This window comes from Serinus canaria, chromosome 2 (genome assembly GCF_022539315.1).
Source record: "Serinus canaria isolate serCan28SL12 chromosome 2, serCan2020, whole genome shotgun sequence".
Lineage (NCBI taxonomy): Eukaryota > Metazoa > Chordata > Aves > Passeriformes > Fringillidae > Serinus > Serinus canaria.
This window is the reverse complement of record NC_066315.1, coordinates 64,227,290-64,249,446: the sequence shown is the minus strand read 5'-3', so window position 1 is coordinate 64,249,446 and position 22,157 is coordinate 64,227,290. Positions and strand designations below refer to the sequence as shown.

The 22,157-nt window shown below is 40.2% G+C and overlaps 1 protein-coding gene across 1 annotated transcript in view; it reads left to right on the top strand.

The window, feature by feature from the left end:
* Positions 1–22,157, top strand: part of PHACTR1 (phosphatase and actin regulator 1) — a 302,064-nt gene that overhangs the window by 25,532 nt on the left and 254,375 nt on the right. The window contains exon 5 of the mRNA XM_050970747.1: positions 2,376–2,457. Within this exon, the coding sequence (XP_050826704.1) occupies positions 2,376–2,457 (82 nt within the window). The remainder of the gene's footprint in view (positions 1–2,375; positions 2,458–22,157) is intronic.

Sequence of the window (22,157 nt, the reverse complement as noted above, 5' to 3'; positions counted from 1 at the left end):
CTTTGTGTACTGGCTCAACAATACCCTGACACTACACTGGCCTCAGAGCAGAGGATGATGCATACATTTTGTGCACAGAAGTTTCTTGTCATTGCCGTATCTTGTTGCTGCATTTACATGGTTTATCCTGTGAGGATTTGTGTTGTGTTTGCCATTACATGCACCTTGCCTTAGAAACTTTTTCTGGCATCTTCAAAATTAAGTAAAAAATATGTATTTGGAAATCTTTTCAGTCTTCTTTCTCCTCTCTCTCCCCTCAGGAAAAGGATAGAAAATATGAGCAGGTAAGTTTCCTTTTAAAGAAGTTTTTGAGTAGTTCACAGTGCCTTGAAAACAAATGAAAAGTGTTCAGAAAAGTATGTCTGGCTGTCCTCCTGTTCTTTTAAATAATGTGTCTATACTACGGCCCTCTTATATAATAAGATTTTTAGTCCCAGATGGGTAGGGAATAGTTATCTGCAGCTCTGCTTACTTTTTACACTCTATGAGTGTAATGAGTCTCCCAAAACAACCCTTAAATGGTTGTAGGGTAATTAAGGCTCATTGGTACAACAGTAACTAGATTTTATATTGAATTAGTCTCTCTGTAAAGTAGAGTTGCTGCATCATATTTGAAATACTCTTTGATGATATTAATGAAATGCCTTACAGGAACTTTAGCTTGATGATCAGTGTGGTTAGTATTTAAATTTTCTGCAAATTAAGCTTCTATTGCACAGATAATATAGCTTCTGATAGATCAACATTACAGCATCCTTGTTCAAATAGATACATCTATTACAGTTCTGTAGCCATGGGAAAGAACTGCTGCCTCACAAATTGCTTACTGTGACTCCGGAAGGACCCAGTTCAGGAAAACACTGATGCATCAAGATTTGTCATTAATAAACATTAGAAATATGTTCTGAATTCTTCTCTAGGTTGCAGAGGAAAATCTCTGTCTCTCTGGAGACTAACATAGAATCATAGAATTGTTTTGGTTGGAAGGGACCTTTAAATATCAATTAGTCTAATGCCTCCACAAAGAACAGGGAAATCTTAAACTAGGCCAGGTTGCTCAGAGCCCCATCCAGTCTTACCTTGAATGTTTTGAGGGACAGGGCATCGATCTATCACTTTTCTGGTCAACCTGTTTCAGTGTTTCACCCTCCTTATTGTAAAGGCTTTCTTCCTTTTATCTAGTCTAAATCAACCCTCTTTTAGTATAAAACCATTGCTCCTTGTCCTACCACAACCGGCCCTGCTGAAAAGTATGTCCCTACCTTTCTTGTGAGCTCTCTTTAAGTACCAAAAGTCTGCCATTAGACCTCCCCATAGCCTTCTCTTCCCCAGGCTGAAGAACCCCATCTATCTCTGCCTTTCCTCATAGGAGAGCCATTCCATCCCTCTGACTAATTTTGTAGGCTACCTCTGGACACACTCTAAAAAGTCTGTGTCTTTCTTGTACTGAGGACCCCAGAGCTGGGTACAGTATTCCAGATAAGGTCTCATGGGAGTGGAGAAGAGAAGGAGAATCACCTTCCTTGACCTGCTGGCCACACTGCTTTGATGCAGCTCAGGATGCAGTTAGCTTTCTCAGCTGTGAGTGCACATTGCTGGGTCATTCGTAGTTTTTCACCCACCTGTACCCCTAGTCCTTCTCCCTGCCTCCCCCAGCCTGTATTAATATTTGGGGTTGCCCTAACCCAAGTGCAGCACCTTTCACTGGGCCTTGTTGGACCTTGTGAGGTTCCCGTGAATCCACTTTACAAGCTTGTCCAGGTGCCTAATATTTTCAGCAGCTTCTTGCTTTGTCTGTATGTTTCAGAAAACAGTAAACCAGCACCAGTCTTGGTAGAAGTGTTGGCAGGATGTGGAGTAGATGAGGTTCTTCTCATACCTTGCTGTTAGGACTTCTGTGTTGCCTTGGGAGGCACAGACCCTGAGATGCTGGCACACCTGTTCAGAACTGTTTGTGATTCTACAAAGTATCGTGTTTAGAGCCATGCTGTGTCCATGCACAGAAGCCTGTAGGGATCAGACATTGGAGAGAAAGGGGAAGACTTCATCACATCAACTCAAATAGTGCTTCCTGCTCTTACTCATAAATATTCTTCAGAACCTCATGCTTTCCCTGCTTGCACAATTAGTTACAGGTGGGTCAAATTTGGTTTACTAATATTTGGCTGGATTGTACCAGTTTTAGGAGTGCAGGAGTGTTCCTCAGGTCCCTCATCATGGAATGTCACTGATTTTGCTGGTGTCTTCCACCTGTCTTGAGCTGCTGGCCCACACAGCCTTATAACAGCTCTTAAGTTAGAGAGACTTGTGGTTGCCAGATGTGCTGGACTGCTTGTGATTTCTGCCCATACACAATTTCTCTATGGGCATGAAAGCCAAATCTGCCAAACACTTGCCAGATCATTCCAGATCTGAAGCAACCCAGTCAGAGCAGTATAAGCCTGTCCCTGGATATCTGTAAGTCTGTGTACTTTTATTTGCATTCACAGAGCATCTCCACAGAACATGCATGACCCATCTGGCACATCCTAGAAATGTGTGTATTTCTATCTAAGAAAAACTATACCCCAAGGAAAGTGACACATCCCGCATTATTATTGTGCTTGGGATGCTCTCCGGGAAGCAATTTGCAGCCAACCTCATGGTGCATGCACTAGAAGTGTAGAGGTATAGAATGTAAGAAAATAAAGGTAGAGCAGAAGGTAATCTCACTCCTGAGGAGCTGCAGCTGTGCTAATTAGCAAAGATTAGGAACAGGCCTGCCCTTAGCAAGCCACAGCTGTGTCTAATAAGGATGAGTGATATAAAAGGGACGGTCAGCTGGGTGAGAAGGGACTTGGAGATTCTTGGCTGTGCTGTGAAGAAGAAGGAGTCCGTGCTGTGAGGAGCTGCCCATGAGAAATCACCAAGAAGGTATGGAACTTTTGCAATAAGATGACAATACTAGAAGGAGAATTTTCTGGCCTGAGAAGGGTGCTGATGTGCTATATATTTCATTGTGTTTTCATGCTAGTGCACCAGCAAGGTGAAAAAAAAACCACTTTTTAGCGTTTCTCATCTTAGAAGTGCTAGCTAATAATAATTTGAGGTGCTGCTCTGAAGCATTGAGATTTTGTTCTTTTGTAGTGTCGGTGTCTTAGGGACAGATGGAGTGTTGTTACTGTTGTAGTTCTTAATTGTTGCAGAAAATATTGGTCATACTCATTGGAAGGTCAGCAGACTAATTGAACAACGTGATCTCTATGGGTCATCAAAACAGTTCCTTGTGGTCTTTTGGAGTTTAGGATGATTACTTCATTGCTGATCAACCTCTTTAAAACATTGGGTCTTATGAATTTATGGAGGGGAGTAAAAGAAATGGATGTGACAGCTAGTGGCGATTCTGTTTCATTGGGCAAATCAAGAGCCTGGAAGCTTAAACTTGTATAGCAGTGAAAAGTGGGTTTGGATTCTCCTAGATCAAGCTTACCAGTGATGGATTCAGTTTTCACTGCTTCTGTATTTTTTAGAATAATGTGGCCTGCATGATGTCAAAAAATCCAAAAGCTCCTAGCAAGAAGCTTATTTGAAATACATGCAAAGGTGAATTTTTCTCCTGATGGATGGTTGGTTGCTTCAATTTGGACTTGGTACCAAATGCTTAGAACCTCCACTGCAGCCTTAGTGTGGCAGAGAGCTTACTTTGATGTATGGTGGCTTTTCAAAATCTTATGGAAGAGTGTATCCTGCGTTCAAATTCAACACTGCTCTTCTCTGGGTGACCTGCATGTAGTTTTATTAATTGCATACTTTCATGGAAGCATACTAATATCTTGGAGGTTTTGCCATGGCCAGTTGGTTTGCTTGGCAGAATTTGATAGAAAATCAGCAGAAAGTTAGACAGTTGCATTCACATTTGTGTTTTTCTGCTTGGTGCCATGGATCTGAACTGGGATGGCTACTGGGAAGTGAGCTTTGTGGGCAGAAGGATTTGGAGGGGTGAGGGAGGAATCTAGCACAAAGATTTGTCACTGAAGTATTGAATGGAAAAGCCAGTCTATGAAATATGGAATATCTTCTGTCTTAAGCTCCTTTTTTTTAAAAGACACATTCTAAAAGCTTTTAAGCCTCAAATATTGATGCATATTCAAAACTATATTTATTATGGAGAAAATAATAGTGGAGGTCAGAATTCTAGCAGGGTTCCTTTAAAAAAGTAATGACTGTCACATGATTCATTACCTGGCAGTTAATGGAGTAGCAGGGGGCCTAGTACTAGAATCTTAAATGCCAAGAAGTGAAAAAGCCAAATGTTGTCATAAATACTCTGCACACTCTTAAAAGATGAAGGTGAAACTGAAGATCCAAGCATTGCCTTTGTACTCAGAATCTCCTTTTTCAGAGAGATGGGAGTTAGTGGTGGAATGTGAAGGGTAAGGTGATGTTCTATCTAAAGAATAACAGATGCTAAACTTAAGTAATTATGAATAATAAAGAAATTACAAGATATATTTTAATTCATGTTTTCTTTTTGTCTGCTTTTAAGATTTTTAATATGCTTCTGCTCTTTTGTTCATAAAACAACTTAGGATCTAAAGACCTAGAACAGTACTGAGAAGAAAAAAAAACCAAACCTCTAATCATCAGATTTGTATTTACAGTTATCTTCATTTAATGTGATGTAAACATTAAAAAAAAAACCCCAAAACCGTTCATGGGGAAAAAGAGGGAAGAAAGATTTCACCTAAACCTGAGAATGTTTGGCTTTTTGCTTTAACACTGTTTAAAACAAAAAAAGAAAAAAGAGCTAAAGAAGAATTTTCATATTGCTACTGCACAGACTGGTTATTATATGAATCATCACAAAACTGGTAATCCTTGAAATCTGAGGCTTTATGCTGAGTCCAAAGGTAACACGCTCCAAGTAGCAAGTAGTGGCTGGAGCAGCCCTGCTTGTGGCATTGAGACAAAATAAGGAGGGGCTGCAGAACTGAGCTCTGCTTCGAAACCCAGCTCTCTTGTGCTGCTGGTCTTTCTTGGGGAGAGTGGGAGGGAAAGACACTCAGCAATATGCCTCCCAGAGCAAAAGGTCGCTGTTTCACCTTCTTTCACAGGATGAGAAGACCTGTTTTGCCCATGTGGTCAGTCCTGACCTTGCTGAGCAGTTGTGCTCCTGCTGGGATGTGTGTCCAGCTGGGATAGATGTTTAGTCCAAGGAGAACTGAGGTCACTTATGTCTCTGCACCAGCCATGCTCTACTCATGTGTCAGGGAAGAAATCTGCCCTTCAGGGATTCCCTGCTGTGATGCCATTCTGTGCTGCTGCCAGTGTGGAGCTATCCCCTGAAGTCACAAGAATATGTGTCCCTCAATATTTGTCTGAAAAGCACTGATACTTCCTTTCCTGTTTAGATCTGTGTCAATGAAAAGGAATGCCTGTGAGCTAAGTGATTGTAAACCCAGTGTGAAGGAGATGTAAATAATGCAAGCCCTCATGTTAGAATTATCTGGTTTTTTTTCCACCCTTTGCCTTGCTGGTCTGTAGGTAAGATTTCTTAGTGGGTGAGGTGATTGATAGATCTGGTTGGTCTTTTACTGAGTAATCCAGAATGGGGGTTAGCAATGCATCAGTTCTACTCAAAGCTGAAAGAGAATGAAGTTCATGCATTTTTCAGTGTGCTGTAAATATTGTCTAGTAAATATCAGTGGTCCTGAACCCCACAGACTTTGGCATCAGCAGGAGTCTGCTCTGGCTTTCTTGTGAGTGAGATTTTTAAGCTGTCTCCAGGGAGTTTTTTAGTCTTGGCAAGTAAAGTGACTGAAAATCCAGTAAGGGATCTTTATGAGCATTATTTAAATTCTCTGTATTGTATCTGAATACTAATCCTTGGCCAGGCCTGTGCTGTTCTTTCTACTTCCTAGTTCTCAGCTAGTGCATTCATAGTTTCATGTTGCTCTGCCCCCTTTCAACTCTTTTGACTGGAGGCAGAAAGCTGAAGTGATGAAGACCCCAATCACACTCAGCTGCTGCTGTGCTGGAAGAGGTCAGTGTAACAAAAGAGTCAGAACATGTTTATTCTTCGTACTGCAGAAATCAGTGATGTCCCAGGAGAGCCCTCGTGTGCACGCACAGAATTAAGTTTTGATGATTTAGTCAAGGGTAATCTGAGGTGAGGAGAGAGAAGATGGAGTTTCAGGCCAGTCATAGAGCGCCATCTCTCAGGCCAGTAGGGTTGCCGGTTAAGAGAGGTACTTTTATTTATATTTCAACAGCCTTGTGAATGAAATATGAGTATTTACCCTAAAGATAAGCTTAAAAAATACTCAAAGGATTAGGCTTGTGATTATTTTATTTGAAGGTAAAACAATGTTGGCTTTTAGGGTTTCCTTTGGTCTTGGTGGCGTATGGTTCAGCTAAAACAGAAACATTGTGCTGTGTCCTATGGATCTTTACAACTTGGTAAAGTATAATTATCCTTGTCCTTTATTAATTGCTTGCTTTTCTTTTGATGCTGCTTCATAAGATAGCTAATGCTGGATTCCACTCCATTGCCATGGAACAGTCATATTCAACCAGACAAGAGAAACACAGCATCCCTTAGACCTGGGATTTAATCTGCTGATTTGCTCTACTAGGCCTGGGATTTAATCTGCTGATTTGCTGTACAAGTATATCTTTAATATGTGAAAAAACACACTCTCATTCATACATTCACACACACCCCCAAATCCTTCCCAATCTACAACCCTGTTCTTGAAATGCCATTTCTAGCCTTGATTGTAGTTTTTAAAAGAGAGTCTTTGAGACATCATTCCAGCAATGTCTGCTGAAAGGCCCTTGCTAGCTAAAGGTTCATTTCATCTTGCTGCAGTGTTTCAACCTTGCATTGCATCTGAAGCTCAAGTACCTGTGTGCAGTGGGGAGGGGAGTGTGCAGTTTCCACCCTTTTTGTTATTCTGGGGTTTGGTTCATCAGAGTCCAATAAGAACATGGACTTCCAGGAAATTCTTATTCTTTCTGAGGGAGAGATTTGGAAATTAATACTCAGACAGGTACTCTCTTTTATTATTTCAATTGTGTAGATTTAACCAGATTTAGTCACTGGATGTGACTGCAGGGGAAGAACCACTGGAATGGTTTGGAGAACCATTCTAGAGATGGAAAAGGGAAACATGATTCTCTTCACAAAGCCTCTTTTTAGAAAATAGATACTTTCCTGTTACCAAATGCAAACAAGTTAGGTACCACCATCTGCTGTCAGTATAGCAGATCCTGTGTTAAGGAATGCCTGTGTGGCCATTCCATCAAATAAGAAATTAGTAATATATTTAGTGTAATTGAATATTTGTGATAATGTGTATTGCTGATAATTCATACTGACAGTAAGCTCTGAAAATATCAACCTGAATATTTTCTGACAAAACTTTCCATGTGGCAAAGCATACATTTGCCTGTAGTCATTTAAAAATTGATGTGATGTCCTTGAGTGGTTTTCTGAAGCATAGTGCTGATTTATGAGCTAGTCATCTAAAGAAAAAATAGATGCATCTCTTGTGAAATGAGCGTTGAATACCTTCTATATACTTAGATTTCTATGTATATATATATTTTTTTAGTGCTTGTTGAACCTCCAAGGGTGTCTTTGAGTCTTTTTTTTTTTCTTAATCTAAAAGAATACAGCTGGTTTCCATGCATCCCTCACTTTTCCTTTCAAGTGGCTTTTAGAGTTTGGTTTTCAAGGTAATTCTGTATATGAGTAATCTTGAGGTAGACTGTAGAATAACAGAGTGGTTGGGGTTGGAATGGACCTCTGGAGATCATCCAGTTCACCCCCCTTTTAAGGCAGAGTAACACAGGAACACATCCAGATGGGTTTTGAATGTCTCTGGAGAGGGACACTCCACAACCTCCCTGGGCAGCTTGTTCCAGTGCTTTGACACCTTCAATGTAGGAAAGTTCTTCCTCATGTTGAGGTGGAAGTTCTGTTTCAGTTTATGGCCATTGCTCCTCCTCCTGTCACTGGGCACCACTGAAAAGAGTCTGTCACCATCCTCTTGGCACCTGCCTCTGAGATACTGGTATGCATCAATGAGATCCCCTCTCAGTCTTCTCTTCTCCAGACTAAACACGCCCAGCTTCCGCAGTCTCTCCTCGTAAGAGAGATGCTCCAGACCTCTAATTATTTTTGTGACCATCCACTGGACCCTCTCCAGGAGCTGCTGGTCTCTCTTGTACTGAGGAGCCAGACACAGCACTCCACATGTGGCCTCACCAGGGATGAGTAGAGATTCATAGAGATTTGATAAAGGGGAAAGGAGATGATACCAGCCAATGCATAAAACAGAAGTCCACCATCACCAAAAGAAACCTCCAAGAAATGGTGACCACCCTGTCAATTTAAATTCTTTCCATGTGGAAGCTTGAATAAAAAGTATTCAAATGCTGCCTGGAGCTTGCATTTTGCCTGTTACTTCAGTTGCTACGAATCAGCTGTGCTTTATGTGTACTTGTGTGTCATCCTATCAGATGGGTTCCCTCTTGTCTGAGAGAAGACACTTAAATCTAAACTTAACTATGTACCTTTTTTTCTGAAACAATAAATTTTGAAATTATTTTATAGACTGTGCCGAAACTTTCATTTTAACAAGTTTGCCTTTCTTTTCATGAAATTTTATTTTCTGAGCAAACCAAGGAGGTTTATTTGCATTTGCTAGCAAATGCAGGAGGCAATTGTGATTTCTATACATTTCCAAAAAAGCCAGAGGCACAACTTTTGAACAAGAATTGGTAGAATTGTCAGGCAGAAAATCTGACCTGATTCACAAACAGCTCTTTAAATTTCTTTTTCTTTCTTTCCTTTTTTTCCCCACAAATCTGGGTTTATCACTATGTGCATTTATGTCTTATCTGTCAGACAGGACATTTCTAGATGCAAAAGTGAAATTAACTATTTTTTAAACTAACAAATGGGAATAAAGTAGTGTTGCTGATATCTAAGGGAAACATTCAGTAATGGATGCTAAAAAACAATACTGAGGCTGCTTCCATGGTCAGTGGAGAGCTTACATTTTTCAAGTCCATTGGACTTCTTCCTGAAGAATCCCAGCCTTTGCAGAGAAACTCCTTAATCTTCTGTTGAAGTGGCAGGAATTTTGTGCTTTGGAAATGTACTTGATCAAAGAAGCTTGCTTAGGCAATTATATTTTCAGTCAACTTGTGTTTTGCAGGCCTCAGGCAGCTCTGGATTCATCAAAACAATATGCTTTGCAGTTCAATATTATCAGTTTCTGGACATTATCTCTTCTCCCTCTACCCACAGTCTAAATTCCAGATATTTTGAAAGCTGCTCAGTGATGAAAGTGCCTACTCTCCCATTGTCTTTTTACATTCTGGTGTTATACATGTACTTTGTTGCACTTGTCACTGGGCATGAGACATCTGTTATTTTAATTGACATGGAAAGCTCGAAGTTGGCTAGCTTTAAAAATTATTTTTCTATGCTTGCAGGAAATTCTCTCCTTTGAAGTTCGTTTGCCATACTGCTTCTAAATCTGAGAAAATGCTGTTTTGCTCTTTTGCAGTTTGATTAACATTTATGAAAATTTTAGGACTGTAAGACCTTCCAGAATATGGGGGGAGAAGCAGAGTAGCCAAAATATGGGGAGGCTGTAATGAAAAGCTTTTGACTTAGAGTGCTGATGAACTGGAAATACATGCTGCTTGTACTTTGACCAAAAACATGTATCTGATAAAGGCTTTTATATGAGAGAGGGTGATGGCTGTAGAAGAGAGCCTTCCAGATTGTGGAAAGAAGGTTTCAGGAATATGATTGCCTTCTATGGTCAGACATCATTGCACGAAGTCTACCCATTTCCTCACTCTAAATGGAGCTAGGGCTTGCACAGAAAACCATCTTGTAAAATAATAGGGGTAAAATAATAGGGGTTTCCCAACTGGGTGTGCCGCATCAGTTTTCTGGACCACCTAGAGAGCATAGGGATGTTACAGCTAGGAGGGAAAAATCCTGTATCATGCTGTATTTAAATTGGATTACCTTACTGTGGAACCACACCTAAAGCCACAGCAAGGTCAACATGAGAATGGCTGCTCTGACATCTAATTTTGAAGAGTTGTCAGCATCAACAAAATTCATACTTGTGTTCTTCAATAAAGAATCATTATTCAGGACCAGGAGGGGCTTTGAGATCCCAAGTGCCCAACTCTCTGCTCATGTAGCCTGTCTGATGTATGACCTATTCATTCCCTGCTTAGTTCAAGAACGATGAGCTCTTCTATATTTCAGAAGTGCTACTGGCAGCATTACAGGGGATTAAAGGTGTATGAGTGTTTTTGTTTGTATTGCATTTGTTTTCCCAAACATATGTAAAAGCATGACTCATACAGTGGGACACTGTTATTAATGTATAAACATTGTTTCCCAAAACTGAAACAAGCTGTATTTGCAGCTTTTACACTTTTTTTTGTACATCCATATCCCCACTCAAGAGAATTTTGTTGCTTTTATCCATTGACTCTGTCCCAGTTAGAGCAACTAAAGTCATAAATGTAAGGTTAAAAGCTTGTCTGTACTTTAGTATTTCAGTGAACTGTGACCTAAGGAATGCTCTTGGAACAGTCCCTGCTTCAGTTAATTGTGACTGTTCTCACCCGTGATAGCAAGTTGGTTTAAGATTTCAGCAGCTGGATTTCAACCATAGCAATTTCTCTTGTACAAAAGTTAGAACAGTAACCATGCAAAGGAAATCCTGAAAATCAGCTCTTCAGGCACTGAGCATTTAATTTGCTTGCTGAACTGTCACTTCCCTCTTCTTTTACAGTATCTATTCAACCATATTTTTTTTCTTCTGGGTATTCTTTATTGTAGCAATTTGGTGTTGAATGTATACTATTATTTTTTTTGTTGTTACTTAAGGGATGGGTTTTCAAATTCGTGGTTTTCAAAAGTAGGCATGAGCCTAACAAAACTTCTATTCACTTAAGTAGTATCAGCTAGGTCTATGATTAGTGCTTTAGAAAATACTCAAAAGAAGCTGTAATAGGAACTATTTCTCAGTATGTCAGAGCTGTAAGGATAGAAGATTTAAAAAGAGTTTCCAATTAAGTTTTTATAAAGGTAGTATTTTCATTTATATTTATTTGGACTTGTATAATTGGCAAAGTTGACTTGATGTTGTTTAGAAAATATGCTGCAGACATGCTGTTCAGAATAGAAATAATTGATTAGCCTGGCTCCTTTTCATGTGCTCCTGGTGCTTCTAAAAACTGTCTCTGACCACTGTTGTTTTGCTCTACCTGTACAAGGTGCCTCCTGAAGACAGGTCACTTGCCTGAGTGAACTTTAAGATTGTTTTTGTCTCTATATATTCCCTGACCTGCAAAGTTATTTAACTGGAAAACCCGTAGACAAAAATACCATGGTATAAACTTTTCTAACAATTAATAATCATTAACAAGCCAGGCTTTACTCAGGTTTCCACTTCAGGAAGCTGAAGACAAAGAGGTTTTGCTACTTTGTCTTCCCATGTGTAGAAGCATGGAGAATTCAACTGGTAGTGAAGCTTCAGTACGTAAAAGATGATGTGGTGCTTTTTGTAGCTATCGTGGTGTGGAGACTGAGCAGAAGACCAAAGATTGTGCTTGTGTGTACAAAGGGGTCTCCTACAATGCTCTGTACAGCAAAGGGATACAAGTGACTCTCCTTCTCTTCTCTACTCTCATCAGACTCCATCTAGACTACTGTGTTCAATTCTGGGATCCCCAGCATAATAAGGACATGGATTTAATGCCCTGTTGGATTGAATCCAACCAAAAGGGATCCTTCAGGATAGCTAGAGAGGGACTTTTTATGAGGGTATATAGTGGTAAGACATGGGGGAATGGCTTAAAACTGTCAGAGAGTGGTTTAGATGGGATATAAGGGAGAAATTCTTCACTGTGCAGCAGGAACTGGAACAGAGAAGCTGTGGATGCCCCATCCCTGGAAGTGTTCAAGGCTGGGTTGGATGAGACTTTTAGCAGCCTGGTCTAGTGCAAATTGCCCCTGCAGTGAAGGGGGATTGGAACTGAATGATCTTTAAAGTCTATTACAACACAAATCATTCTTGAAAAGAAAAGGATAAGAGAGATCTGCTCCCTTCACTCTTGGCAGAGTTCCCTAAACTCAGCTTGCCCAGTTATTGCCACTGATGAGAGCAATGGCTTCTGACTTTCCACACAATATAGCAATATTCTGCAATTTTACAGCCACTGAAGTAACACTGTGAAATAATTAGTGCTCTGCTAATGATATGAGAACTGTTATTTTGGTAATTCTTTCTATAAATTATCCCTCTCTCCTCCTTCCACGTCTCCCTTTTTTTTCTCTGGACTCATCTCTTCATTCTAACACATGCCCACAAGTAAATCCTGACCCTTGCCAGTATTTGAGAGGGATAATATCCTGCCAAGTCTCTTTTGGGTTATAAAACCAAACACTGTTTGCACGTTTTTCATTGCTTGCAAATGAAAAATGCAAGCAAATGTTAGCCTTGCACTTAGTTTTTATTTTAACACCATACTGAAAACAACTGTGAGAGGATTATGGGAAACTTTTGAGACATTCCCACTGTTTAATAAAGTTAATAACTTAAAAATAGGAGCCATTAGCTAGCTCTCCAGTCCTTAAATATGACCATCACTATTTAGAGTTGAGCAGCAAGACAAAGGAAAGAAGTAGGGTTACTGTGTTCTTATAACAGTCTTTAGCTAGGTTAAATTTATACAGTTTATCCCTGGAAAGGATAAACTGTCTGTTGAAATCAGTGCTTTCATTTTTGAAATCAGTTCATTTTTGTCTAGGGAAAAGACCACAGGACAAAGGTAACACATCCTCCAATTACTGAAAGTCTCTTCTTGCTATCCTGTTTTGAAATATGTCACAAAATATACCCAATAGGATTGAAATACAGTCTGTAGTGCCAGCTGCCAAACCAAACCAAGTAGTTCCTTAGTGTTTCATTTAAGTATGTTTGTGGTTTTTTGAAATTTAAGAAATCCTGAGTCAAACCAAGAGATTGTAGAAGCTGAAATTTTTGATATAACTATAAATATATAACTGGGGAGGGATGCTGGCCATTTGTTAGGAGCTGGAAGACTCCTGCTGAGTTGCTGACAGAAGCTACTGATACCTTTGACAATTAAGTACTGCTCCTGAAGACTTTGAAATGTGTTTGCATGTGGTATTCTCGAGGCATTGTATGCAGGGGGCAATGGTCTACTTGTGTGCTCTATGTAAGTTATTCTCAGAGAAGAGGTGAAGTGGGAAGGGCCCTCTGGAGATAACTCACCTTGTTCAAAGGACAGTCAACTACAGCAGGTTGCTCAAGGCTTGAGCAACCAAAAAAACCTGTTGAGTTGGGGTTTGAGCTGCTCTGTGCATGGAGACTCCACAGCATCTTGTACATGTATTATCAAGTAACCACAAAGATGCATAGCAGTAGGTTTCAGGGTGCTAAAAGCACATGTATCTCCTGAATATTTATAGCTGCCCCTCCACCTACTTCACTTCTTGTTTCCAGGTGGCCTTCTTGAGCCTAGCTGCTGGCTCCCTAAACCAGCCCATCTGGGCTGACCTAACCCCCCACTGCTGCCATTACACCAGGCATGTATACTCAATGCTTTCCTTAAAAAGAGCTTGATGGGTGCAGATGGATGCCTGGCTCCACCTCCCAGATACTTTGATGCAACTTTCAGCCTCTACAGGTTAAAAAAATGTCTCTATCATCAGAGAAGGATTAATTAATGTGTTTATCTTGGTCTCAGACAGTGTCACCAAAGACAAACCTTTGATATGTGCTTAAATTTGGGAGGAGACTACCATCTTCCTGGTGTGAAAGCAAAGGAGCTTAGATGTCATTTCTGTATATTTACTTCTTTCCCACTTTTGCCCTGAAGATATGAAACAAGGAGGCAGTAAGCCTTACCGTAAGTGGGGAGTTTACAGTGCTCCTCTGCAATGTTTTGAAGTGCCCCTCTTGGGCTTAGGTTATTGTTGGTCTCTGAAAACGGTTTGCAAGCATCAGCTTTGAATCCCTTGTGGTGGCAATGAGAATTTCTCATGACCATTTCTGCAGTGCTTTGAAACAATCAGGTGGAAAGTTGCTTTTTTTTTTTTCTGTGTGCATGTAAAGGATCTGGATTTTTTTTGTTGTGTTAATAGAAATCACTTATTTAAATTATTTTTTTTGTATAGTGAAGACATGTTAGCACTAAGAAGTGCTAAGAAGAGAAATTTAATGATGCAGAAGCCAGAAAATCATAGGGCTGCTGCTGGCTGTCACTCAGATGGTTTTGTGTGACTTAAAATTAATGTGATGTATATCGAGTGGCAGGAGTGAGTCACCAGAATGGCGATGACTCAAGCTGTTGCTATGAATTCTGTGAGGAATGTTAAATGATGGGCTCCCACAGAGGCAGTGCTTAAGTCTCTAGGTGACAAGAAAGGAGTTTAAATATTAGCAGTAAGGCAAAATTAAATTTAAAATTATATTGTGATACACTGAAAACAATAAGACCTTTGCCGTTTGTCCGGTTTCACTGCTTTGGAACATAATTTAGCAATGGAACTGTATCTTCTCATGTAATACTGTCAGTAAGGATAAGAGTAAGAAGAGTGATGTTTAATGCAGTCCTTTTGATAGTAGCAAGTTGTTTATATAAATGATTTAACTCTCTTTAAACATCAGCCTTTCTACAATGAAGACTTTTATTAATATACTGGAAAACTGGCCTGGAACTCAGGTTACTGAGGGCGTGAAGTGAGAGCTGCTCAGTGGAGCATCATGGTTCCTGCACCTAAAAATCCTTTTATGTTTTGGGAGCTGAAGATCTGAGCATTATCCATGGTACCATCGTGCTTTCAAGTAGCTACGTTTCAGAGCAGAAATACAGCTGGAAAATCTACAAACTCTTGAGTTCTTGCAGTATTTTATTTATCATGGACAGGGTAATCAGTTGTTTAAGTAAAGGAAAGGTGAGGGCCTGAAAAGGGAAAAAAAACCAGCCCTTCTGACATATTTTCAATGGAAAAGAAGGCAATTTGGACTAATGTATGAAAGCAAAGCTGCAGGAAGCTGTAAACTAGTTACCCAGAATGAAAAGAAAGATAAATCCCCACCTACTCCAGCTTTTATTATTTCCAGTCTAAAATAATAATCCTCAAAAAATTGCCTTTCTTATGTTTTGTTGCCAATTCTGAACAGGTGAACAGGTTCTGTTCAGCAGTCAGCTGTATGGCATGCAGGCCCAGGGTCCATTCATGTGATATTGTGGGTGCCTTCATTCCTGAATTTTGTGAAACAGGATTATGTAGAAAATGTATTTGCTGGTCTTCAGGGTGGTAGTGATGTGTGACAGCCCTAGGATGCTGCAGCTTCACAGAGGTCTTCAAGTTATAGTCATAATGTTATAAGATATTTAGCTCCAAGTGCAAATTTTTGCCGCAGAAAAGGATATAGGAGGAGGAGATCTATTCCAGATGGAAATCTGTGGTGTTGAGAACAAGGGCAATAGTGTTAAAATAAAACAACTTTACTGCTTTTCTAAAGTTAATGACTATCAAGCGATTACTCTCAGTGATCTAAGAGCTGTTCAAGACCACAGTGTTAATACAGCTACATAAACTGCCCTCGTGAGCTTATTTTTGCAGTACTTGCAAATACAAACACCCTTTTCTTCCAAAGAGCACATGATTCCCTACTGTTCTTACCTGTTCCATTCCTGTGGTCCTTATGTCAAGTCCACTTTTTTCATTTTCCCTCTAAACCTTCTGTCAATGTAGAATCCCACCTCCCTTTTATCTATCCAAAAACAAGTATTATGTACAGGCCAGGTAATAATGTCCTTCTCAAAAAGAGAGTTAGGCACTGGTCTTTAGGTAGTGTCAGAGTCCTGGTGCCCATGGTGTTAGTGTTGGCTTGTCTTTGAAAAGGCTCAGAATTTGAAACTCTGCTGTAGTTCTGACCTAGTAAGTTCTTAGGGCCAGCTCTAGATTTGATCACTCCAAAGTTTAATCAAAAAGTTTTACTGGGAACTTTCTTATGTCGAAATTTGTCTGACTATGAAATGCAGTTTCTGAAATAATATGTATATTCTTCTGGAGAACAGAGATTCTGGTTGAGCTGTGTCAAAAAAGGTTTTGACTCATCTAACCAAGCATTCTGTTTTTTACCTGCCTAGGAAAGGTTGAGTTTTTTGTGGGATTGGGGTTTCTTTAATCCTTCTGTTATGCATCTCTCAAACTGTGCAGTGCTGTGCATGGGGAGAGAGACACTTCACAGGTGTCTTTTGGCCTTGGCTCTAACATTTCACCATGTCTCTTTGTTAAAATAATTCCTATAGCCAGAGCAACTCTCTGTTGACCAATCCAAGACACTTACTGTTCTTACTGGTGTTTTGGCTGTCCACTGAATGACATGCGAGCCAGAACTAGGTGTTTCCTAACTACCTTTCAACACACTGAAGCTCCACAAAGTATTTAACCTTCTCACATAAGAGGTAGCCTGATTAAGAGCTTCATAAAGAAATTGGCAATCAAAACACTTTAGAAACTTTTCAGCCTCAACTACTCCTACTCTTTCGCTATTCTTAGTGCACTCTCTATTGCCGTCAAGAATCTAGCTCAAAGCTCTGAGATTCTTCTCACTTCATCAGTATCGTAAGACTCCTTTTTTTGTGTCTTTATTTTTAGGCATACAGTTCCTGGCAATTAATGTGCAACCTCCTTTCCTGGGGAGGAATGTGTTTGTTAAGTACTGTGGAAACAGACCGTGTTTTGCGGATGTTCGAGGGTAGAAATTAACTTTTTCCTACATTCTTATTCTGCATTGTGGGCAGATGTTGATAGTGCAGCTGATTCTCCTTTAATTCTTTCAATAGAATCATCCACACTCCTAAAATTATGTTCTGCACTTGCTTAAATGTTTCAATGGCCTGGAGATTAGTCTGATACAATGACTAGGAAGCCTGTTCTGAAGTAATGAAATATTCATCAATGGACATGTGAATAAACACAGCAGATTGCAGAGTCAGAAACATGCTGTTTAAGGAAATGAACTTTGCTCATTTAATAAATGCTGTTTGTTTTTTGTTATAACTTGTGATTAGACTCATGTAAAGTACTAGCACAGAGTGATCCTGTGTAGGACAGAAAAAGAACTGCATGTATGAGCAGAGGATGAAAGAAGCTGAGAGTTGAACAAGGGAACCCCAGGGAACTTGATCCTGCCTGAATAAAAAGAGTGCTGCTGGCTGCCAAATTCCCTTTCCTCAGCATCCAGAGCAGGTCTGAAGAGAGTACAATGACATTTATTATTGGTTAGTGTGTGGCCATTATTTAAGATATAAAGAGCTTGTGATTGGAATAGTAACTAGAGAATACCACAGACCCCAAGGAAGAATCACTTAATATGCTTGTGTTTTAGTTTTTGCAGCAGCAGAATATTTTTTGAACTCTTGAAAAGTAGTAATGGTTACTCAGAAAGATGAATCAGAGAGGAGCTTGGGGACAGCAATGATGGTAGTTCAATGTATCATGTTTGTCAAGAGCTGACTATTTCCAGGAGAGAGAGTCCATTGCTCTCTTTTTTCCTTCTTCCTTCCCACTAAGAAATAGTGGTAAAACTATTATATATTAAAGGATCTATTTAGAAATATGTGCTGACCTCAGTGCCTTTAAAGATTCCTTCTTGACCTTTAAAGGTCCCTTCCAACTCAAACTATTGTGATTCAGTGCTGCTGGAGTAGTGCGGAGAAGCAGTCAATCTTTGCAAATGCTCAGCCAAAACTTTCCCCTATAGAAGACACGGTTTTGCTGTGCCAAGTCCCAGTTAGTGCAAGTTTTCAAGGTATTTATGCTGATGCTCTCCCTGCAGGAGCAAAACAAAGATTGCTAAAGTGACTTCCAGGTGGAGAGTGCATCCCTGATCATGCATAACTACCAGCAGACCAAGTCAGGGCAGTCCTGGGGCTGCTTTTGCTTGAACTAAGGGGGGGATAATCATCGTGGAACTCAAAGGGAGGAAGAAGGCTAAGTGAAAATCACCTACTTTAATTGAGTAGCTAATTAGCAGGAACCAGAAGACTGTCATGATAATGGGGAAGCCATAGAAAAAATTGTTGCTGTGGAATTGATTGGGTCCCATTCAACTCAGGATATTTTATGATTCTATGAATTTTGTCTTTTGAAAAGTATTGCACAGGAAACACCAGGTATAAGCATAACATCTGCTGTGATTCTGGCAGTCTAAGTGTGTCCTCCTGGGTTGCTGTTTTACCTTGAAGTGTTAGTAAATATGATTAAAAATAGGAATGAGGAAATGTGGGTGTCATCCATCTGATGCTACAGAGTAAACACATTCTGTGAAAATGAGTTGTCTGGTAGGACAATTCCCCAGCTGATGATTAAAAGTTTCAGTTGTGTAGGGAGCAGAAGCCTTTCAACTGGATAACCAGCATCTGAAGCTGTCAGTAGAAAATGAAGGAAATGCAGTGGTGGAAAGAGAGTAGATTCATCCTTTGGATTTTTTCAACATACTTTTGTAGTTTTGAGGGATAATTGAAAGTTTGGGATAAGTCTCTGTTCTTCTCAAAGTGTTACAAAGCTTACCTGAGGAGCCCTATCTAGAGCCATAGCCTGCATACTACATGTAGGTCAGCCTGTTTGAAAATCATCTTTGCATCTGTCTTTAACTGATCTGCTGGGAAGCCATGCAGAAAAACACAGACTGATTACAAAAATGCTAGAATTAAGCTGAGAGGAGAAAAGCCAGACTAACCTGCTGGAGTCCTTTGAAGATCTTACTACAAAGATACAGTGCGTGTCAATGTGCTTAGCGATTTGTCTCCAGCTGCTAAAATCAAAGGACTCGGTGCTCCAGTATAGAAACCAAATGATCACAGCTGTACTGCACAAATATTTGCCATATCACCCACCAGACCCTTCAGAGCTTGAGCCTCTAAGACTACAGCCAGGCATAAAAAACTGTGGGTCAGACCATCGTTTTTGTTGTCTTTGCTATCATCCTCATTATCATTATAATCATATTTTTAGTCCTTCTCACAGGGAGTATGACAGTGATAGTTTACTTAAAAACACTTCTGAGAGCCTTCCCCCTCCATGTGTGACTCAACAAACAGATTTCAGAGAATTGGGAATGCTTTTGTTGTCTGCTCCCACAGTCACCTCTGCTAGAAAATGTGCATATAATTGTTACTTAAAATTAATATTCCTGTCATGTTCTTCCCAGAAAATTTTTGTATACTTAAAATTGCTGCGTCTGATCCCACTGGGCATTTTATGCCTGGAAGAAATCAGGAAGCAGCATACAGCATGTGCTTGATTTAAAACAAAAGAAAAACCCAACTCAAACCAGTGTGGTTGTTCAAAATCACGGACCTAGAAAAGGAGACTTTCTTTCTCAGCAGAGCAGAGAAGTGATGGTCTGATTCCTTAGTGGTGTGATGCCTCAGTTCCAACCAGGAAAAATTGCCTGTAGTGTTATTTTATGTCTTTGCCTGTTCAGTTTGTGGCATCTCTCTTGTGGATTTCATGATGCAGCATCCCTCAGGCAATGTAGTACCTGTTCGTCACCACCACCAGAGCGCTCTGTATGAGATTTGGGCATGCAGAGCTCAAAAGCTCCGAGCAGTGTTCACTGAACAAGATGTTCATCTCTTCACACAACCTTGCCATCAAGAATCCCACATAAAAGTTCAGCTAGATTATCAGTTTTAGAACTGAACTGGCTCCTAGCTCTGGTCTAGTCAGGCTTTGATAAAACATTGAGTTTTCTCACTGCACTAAAAAAGCAGGAGGAGTTGGCCACATGTGTCTTAAGTTGAGTTTTGCCCGTGTACAAACACACACAGATGTCCTAAATTTGTGTGTAAAATGGCAGCTTTCTTAGAAATTACATCTGTCTGAGATATCAAGTGTGCACAGGCATCTTAATGGTCTAACAGTCTGAGATATATTGGATAGAAATATTTGCCTGCTTTGCTTTATGACAAGTAAAATAAGAGTGTGGAATAATTCAACTACCACCAGAAGCCATGGTGCTGGCCCAGCAGCACTATTTTTGGGTTGATGGTAGCTGTCATCGCTGGTTTTCCAAGTGGCACAGCAGCTACTGACCTACCTGTGCTCCAGCCCTGCCTAAGCCACAAGAGCTATTTCATGCAAAATTGCTCTCTAATTAAGTTGCACAGTGGTAGAGCTAGCACAAACTGTACTGAAAAGGGGATGCGACTTTCCTGTAGGTACCAGAAGCTCAGCATGTCATTAAGCAAATAGAATAAATGGCTCTTCACAGCTCAGTGCTTACTGTATTTGACCTTGCACTGCCAGCTGTTGTATGTTGGCTAGCAGTGCCCTGGCTATACTGTTAACAGGACCCTGATAGTGACTCCAGTTACAGTAGGCTAATGACCCAGCTGTGTTAAAAAGTGAGTTTTGTTTTGAATGGAAGGCAGGGGTGCACAGTGATGTTTCATAACCTGGTGCTGCTCTCTCAGGGTACAATTACCTGAAGAATCTTGAGGAGCTGGAAAGAAAATAAGTTTGTAGATACATACATCCCTTTGCCTTCACTGTTACTAGCAGATGTTACATAATTTCCAATAGAAAAATGTACTCTTTTACTGCTGATCTTGGCATTCTGAAATGCAGGCTATTACATGTAAATTGAGAGGAGGTTTCATAAGAAATTGAAGATGGAAGATGTCTTAAATCTTCTGCTAAATGAAGTAAAAATTATGTTGGGGAGACAGATCATCCAACTGCAGAAACTATGCACCTCAGAGTGAAAGAGAATTAAAGCCATTAATCTGGTAGACTAGATGAATTATCTAGGCTGGTTAGAAACCAAAACATAATTAGATATGGTTGGTTGCTTGGAGTTACTTTAGACATCAAAGATGAGGGAAATGGGAGGGACAGAATGGTTACTGAAGTAGGGGTGGGGAAGAGCTTCCTCAGACCCAGTGACTACACGAGCATTGCCTTGACATTCTGTGCACTGTGCTCCCAGCTGCTCTGCTATGTACATGCCCATTCCCACTGTTTCCTGCCCACCTAGGAGTTATTTGTAATAAAAACTAAAAGCTTTTGGGGTCTTTCTCTTAGGAAAAGAAAACAGTGTGACACTCATGGAAGGTGTGGAAATAGATCCAAAAGGATTCGTGCAAGTACAGAAAATGTACATGTGGACAAGTTATGGGTGGCTTGGCATTTTGCTGTGGGAGAAGGTGGCCATGGAGCTGCTGTACAGGCAACCCCAGAGAATGATAACCTCTTTGGTGATACAGGTGGAAACAACCAGAAGACAAGCATCAGCCTCCACCTTGCAGGAAAAGTCGTGTTCACTTTTTACAGCTGTGTTTCATATTTTTTTCTGGAGCATTTGTTAGTGGAATGTGACTTGTATTGCTTCCATTGAAACCCCATTGCTGCTAAGTCTCTATACAGATGACTCATTTTGAAGGGGTAACCATTTGCTGTGGCCTTAGGTGCTTCTCTCTGTGTTTGCTTTTTTCATTGTAAATCCCTATTGTAAATGCTTACTTGTAAGTGTGTCCTTGTGAAGGCTTCATCTGCTGCAATCATTTTTTGTTCCTTATTTTAACAGTTTAGGAAATTCAGTCTCCTGTAAGTAATAAAGTATAAAATATTACTTGTAGCACTAGTTTGGTCTCTTAAAATTAACTGGAATTGCAACTTCTCACACTGCTCGAACCAAAGATAGCAATCCCATGATGCTACAACAGGAGTGGAGGAAACTCTCCTCTTTTTCACACCATTGTTTCACATTGATTCATGTCTACTATTTGTTCAGGGATGGGATTAAGTAATTTCCATGATGTTCTATGATGCTGGCACACAGGGTGTTACTTTAGTCAGCCAGCATGGACCTGGAGCTGAGACACTACAATCTTCTTTTACATGTTTCCCCTTGCCTGTTTACCCATCTCTGGGGAGATACAGGAAGGCTAATGAATGTTCACAGATTTCCCATTTCCATCTCATCCTGTTGCTAGTCAGAATTTGAGAAAAGGTGGGTAAGCCAGCTCTTTCATAGGTTTGCCCTGCTTGATACAGGTAATAAATAACCTCTGCTAACATA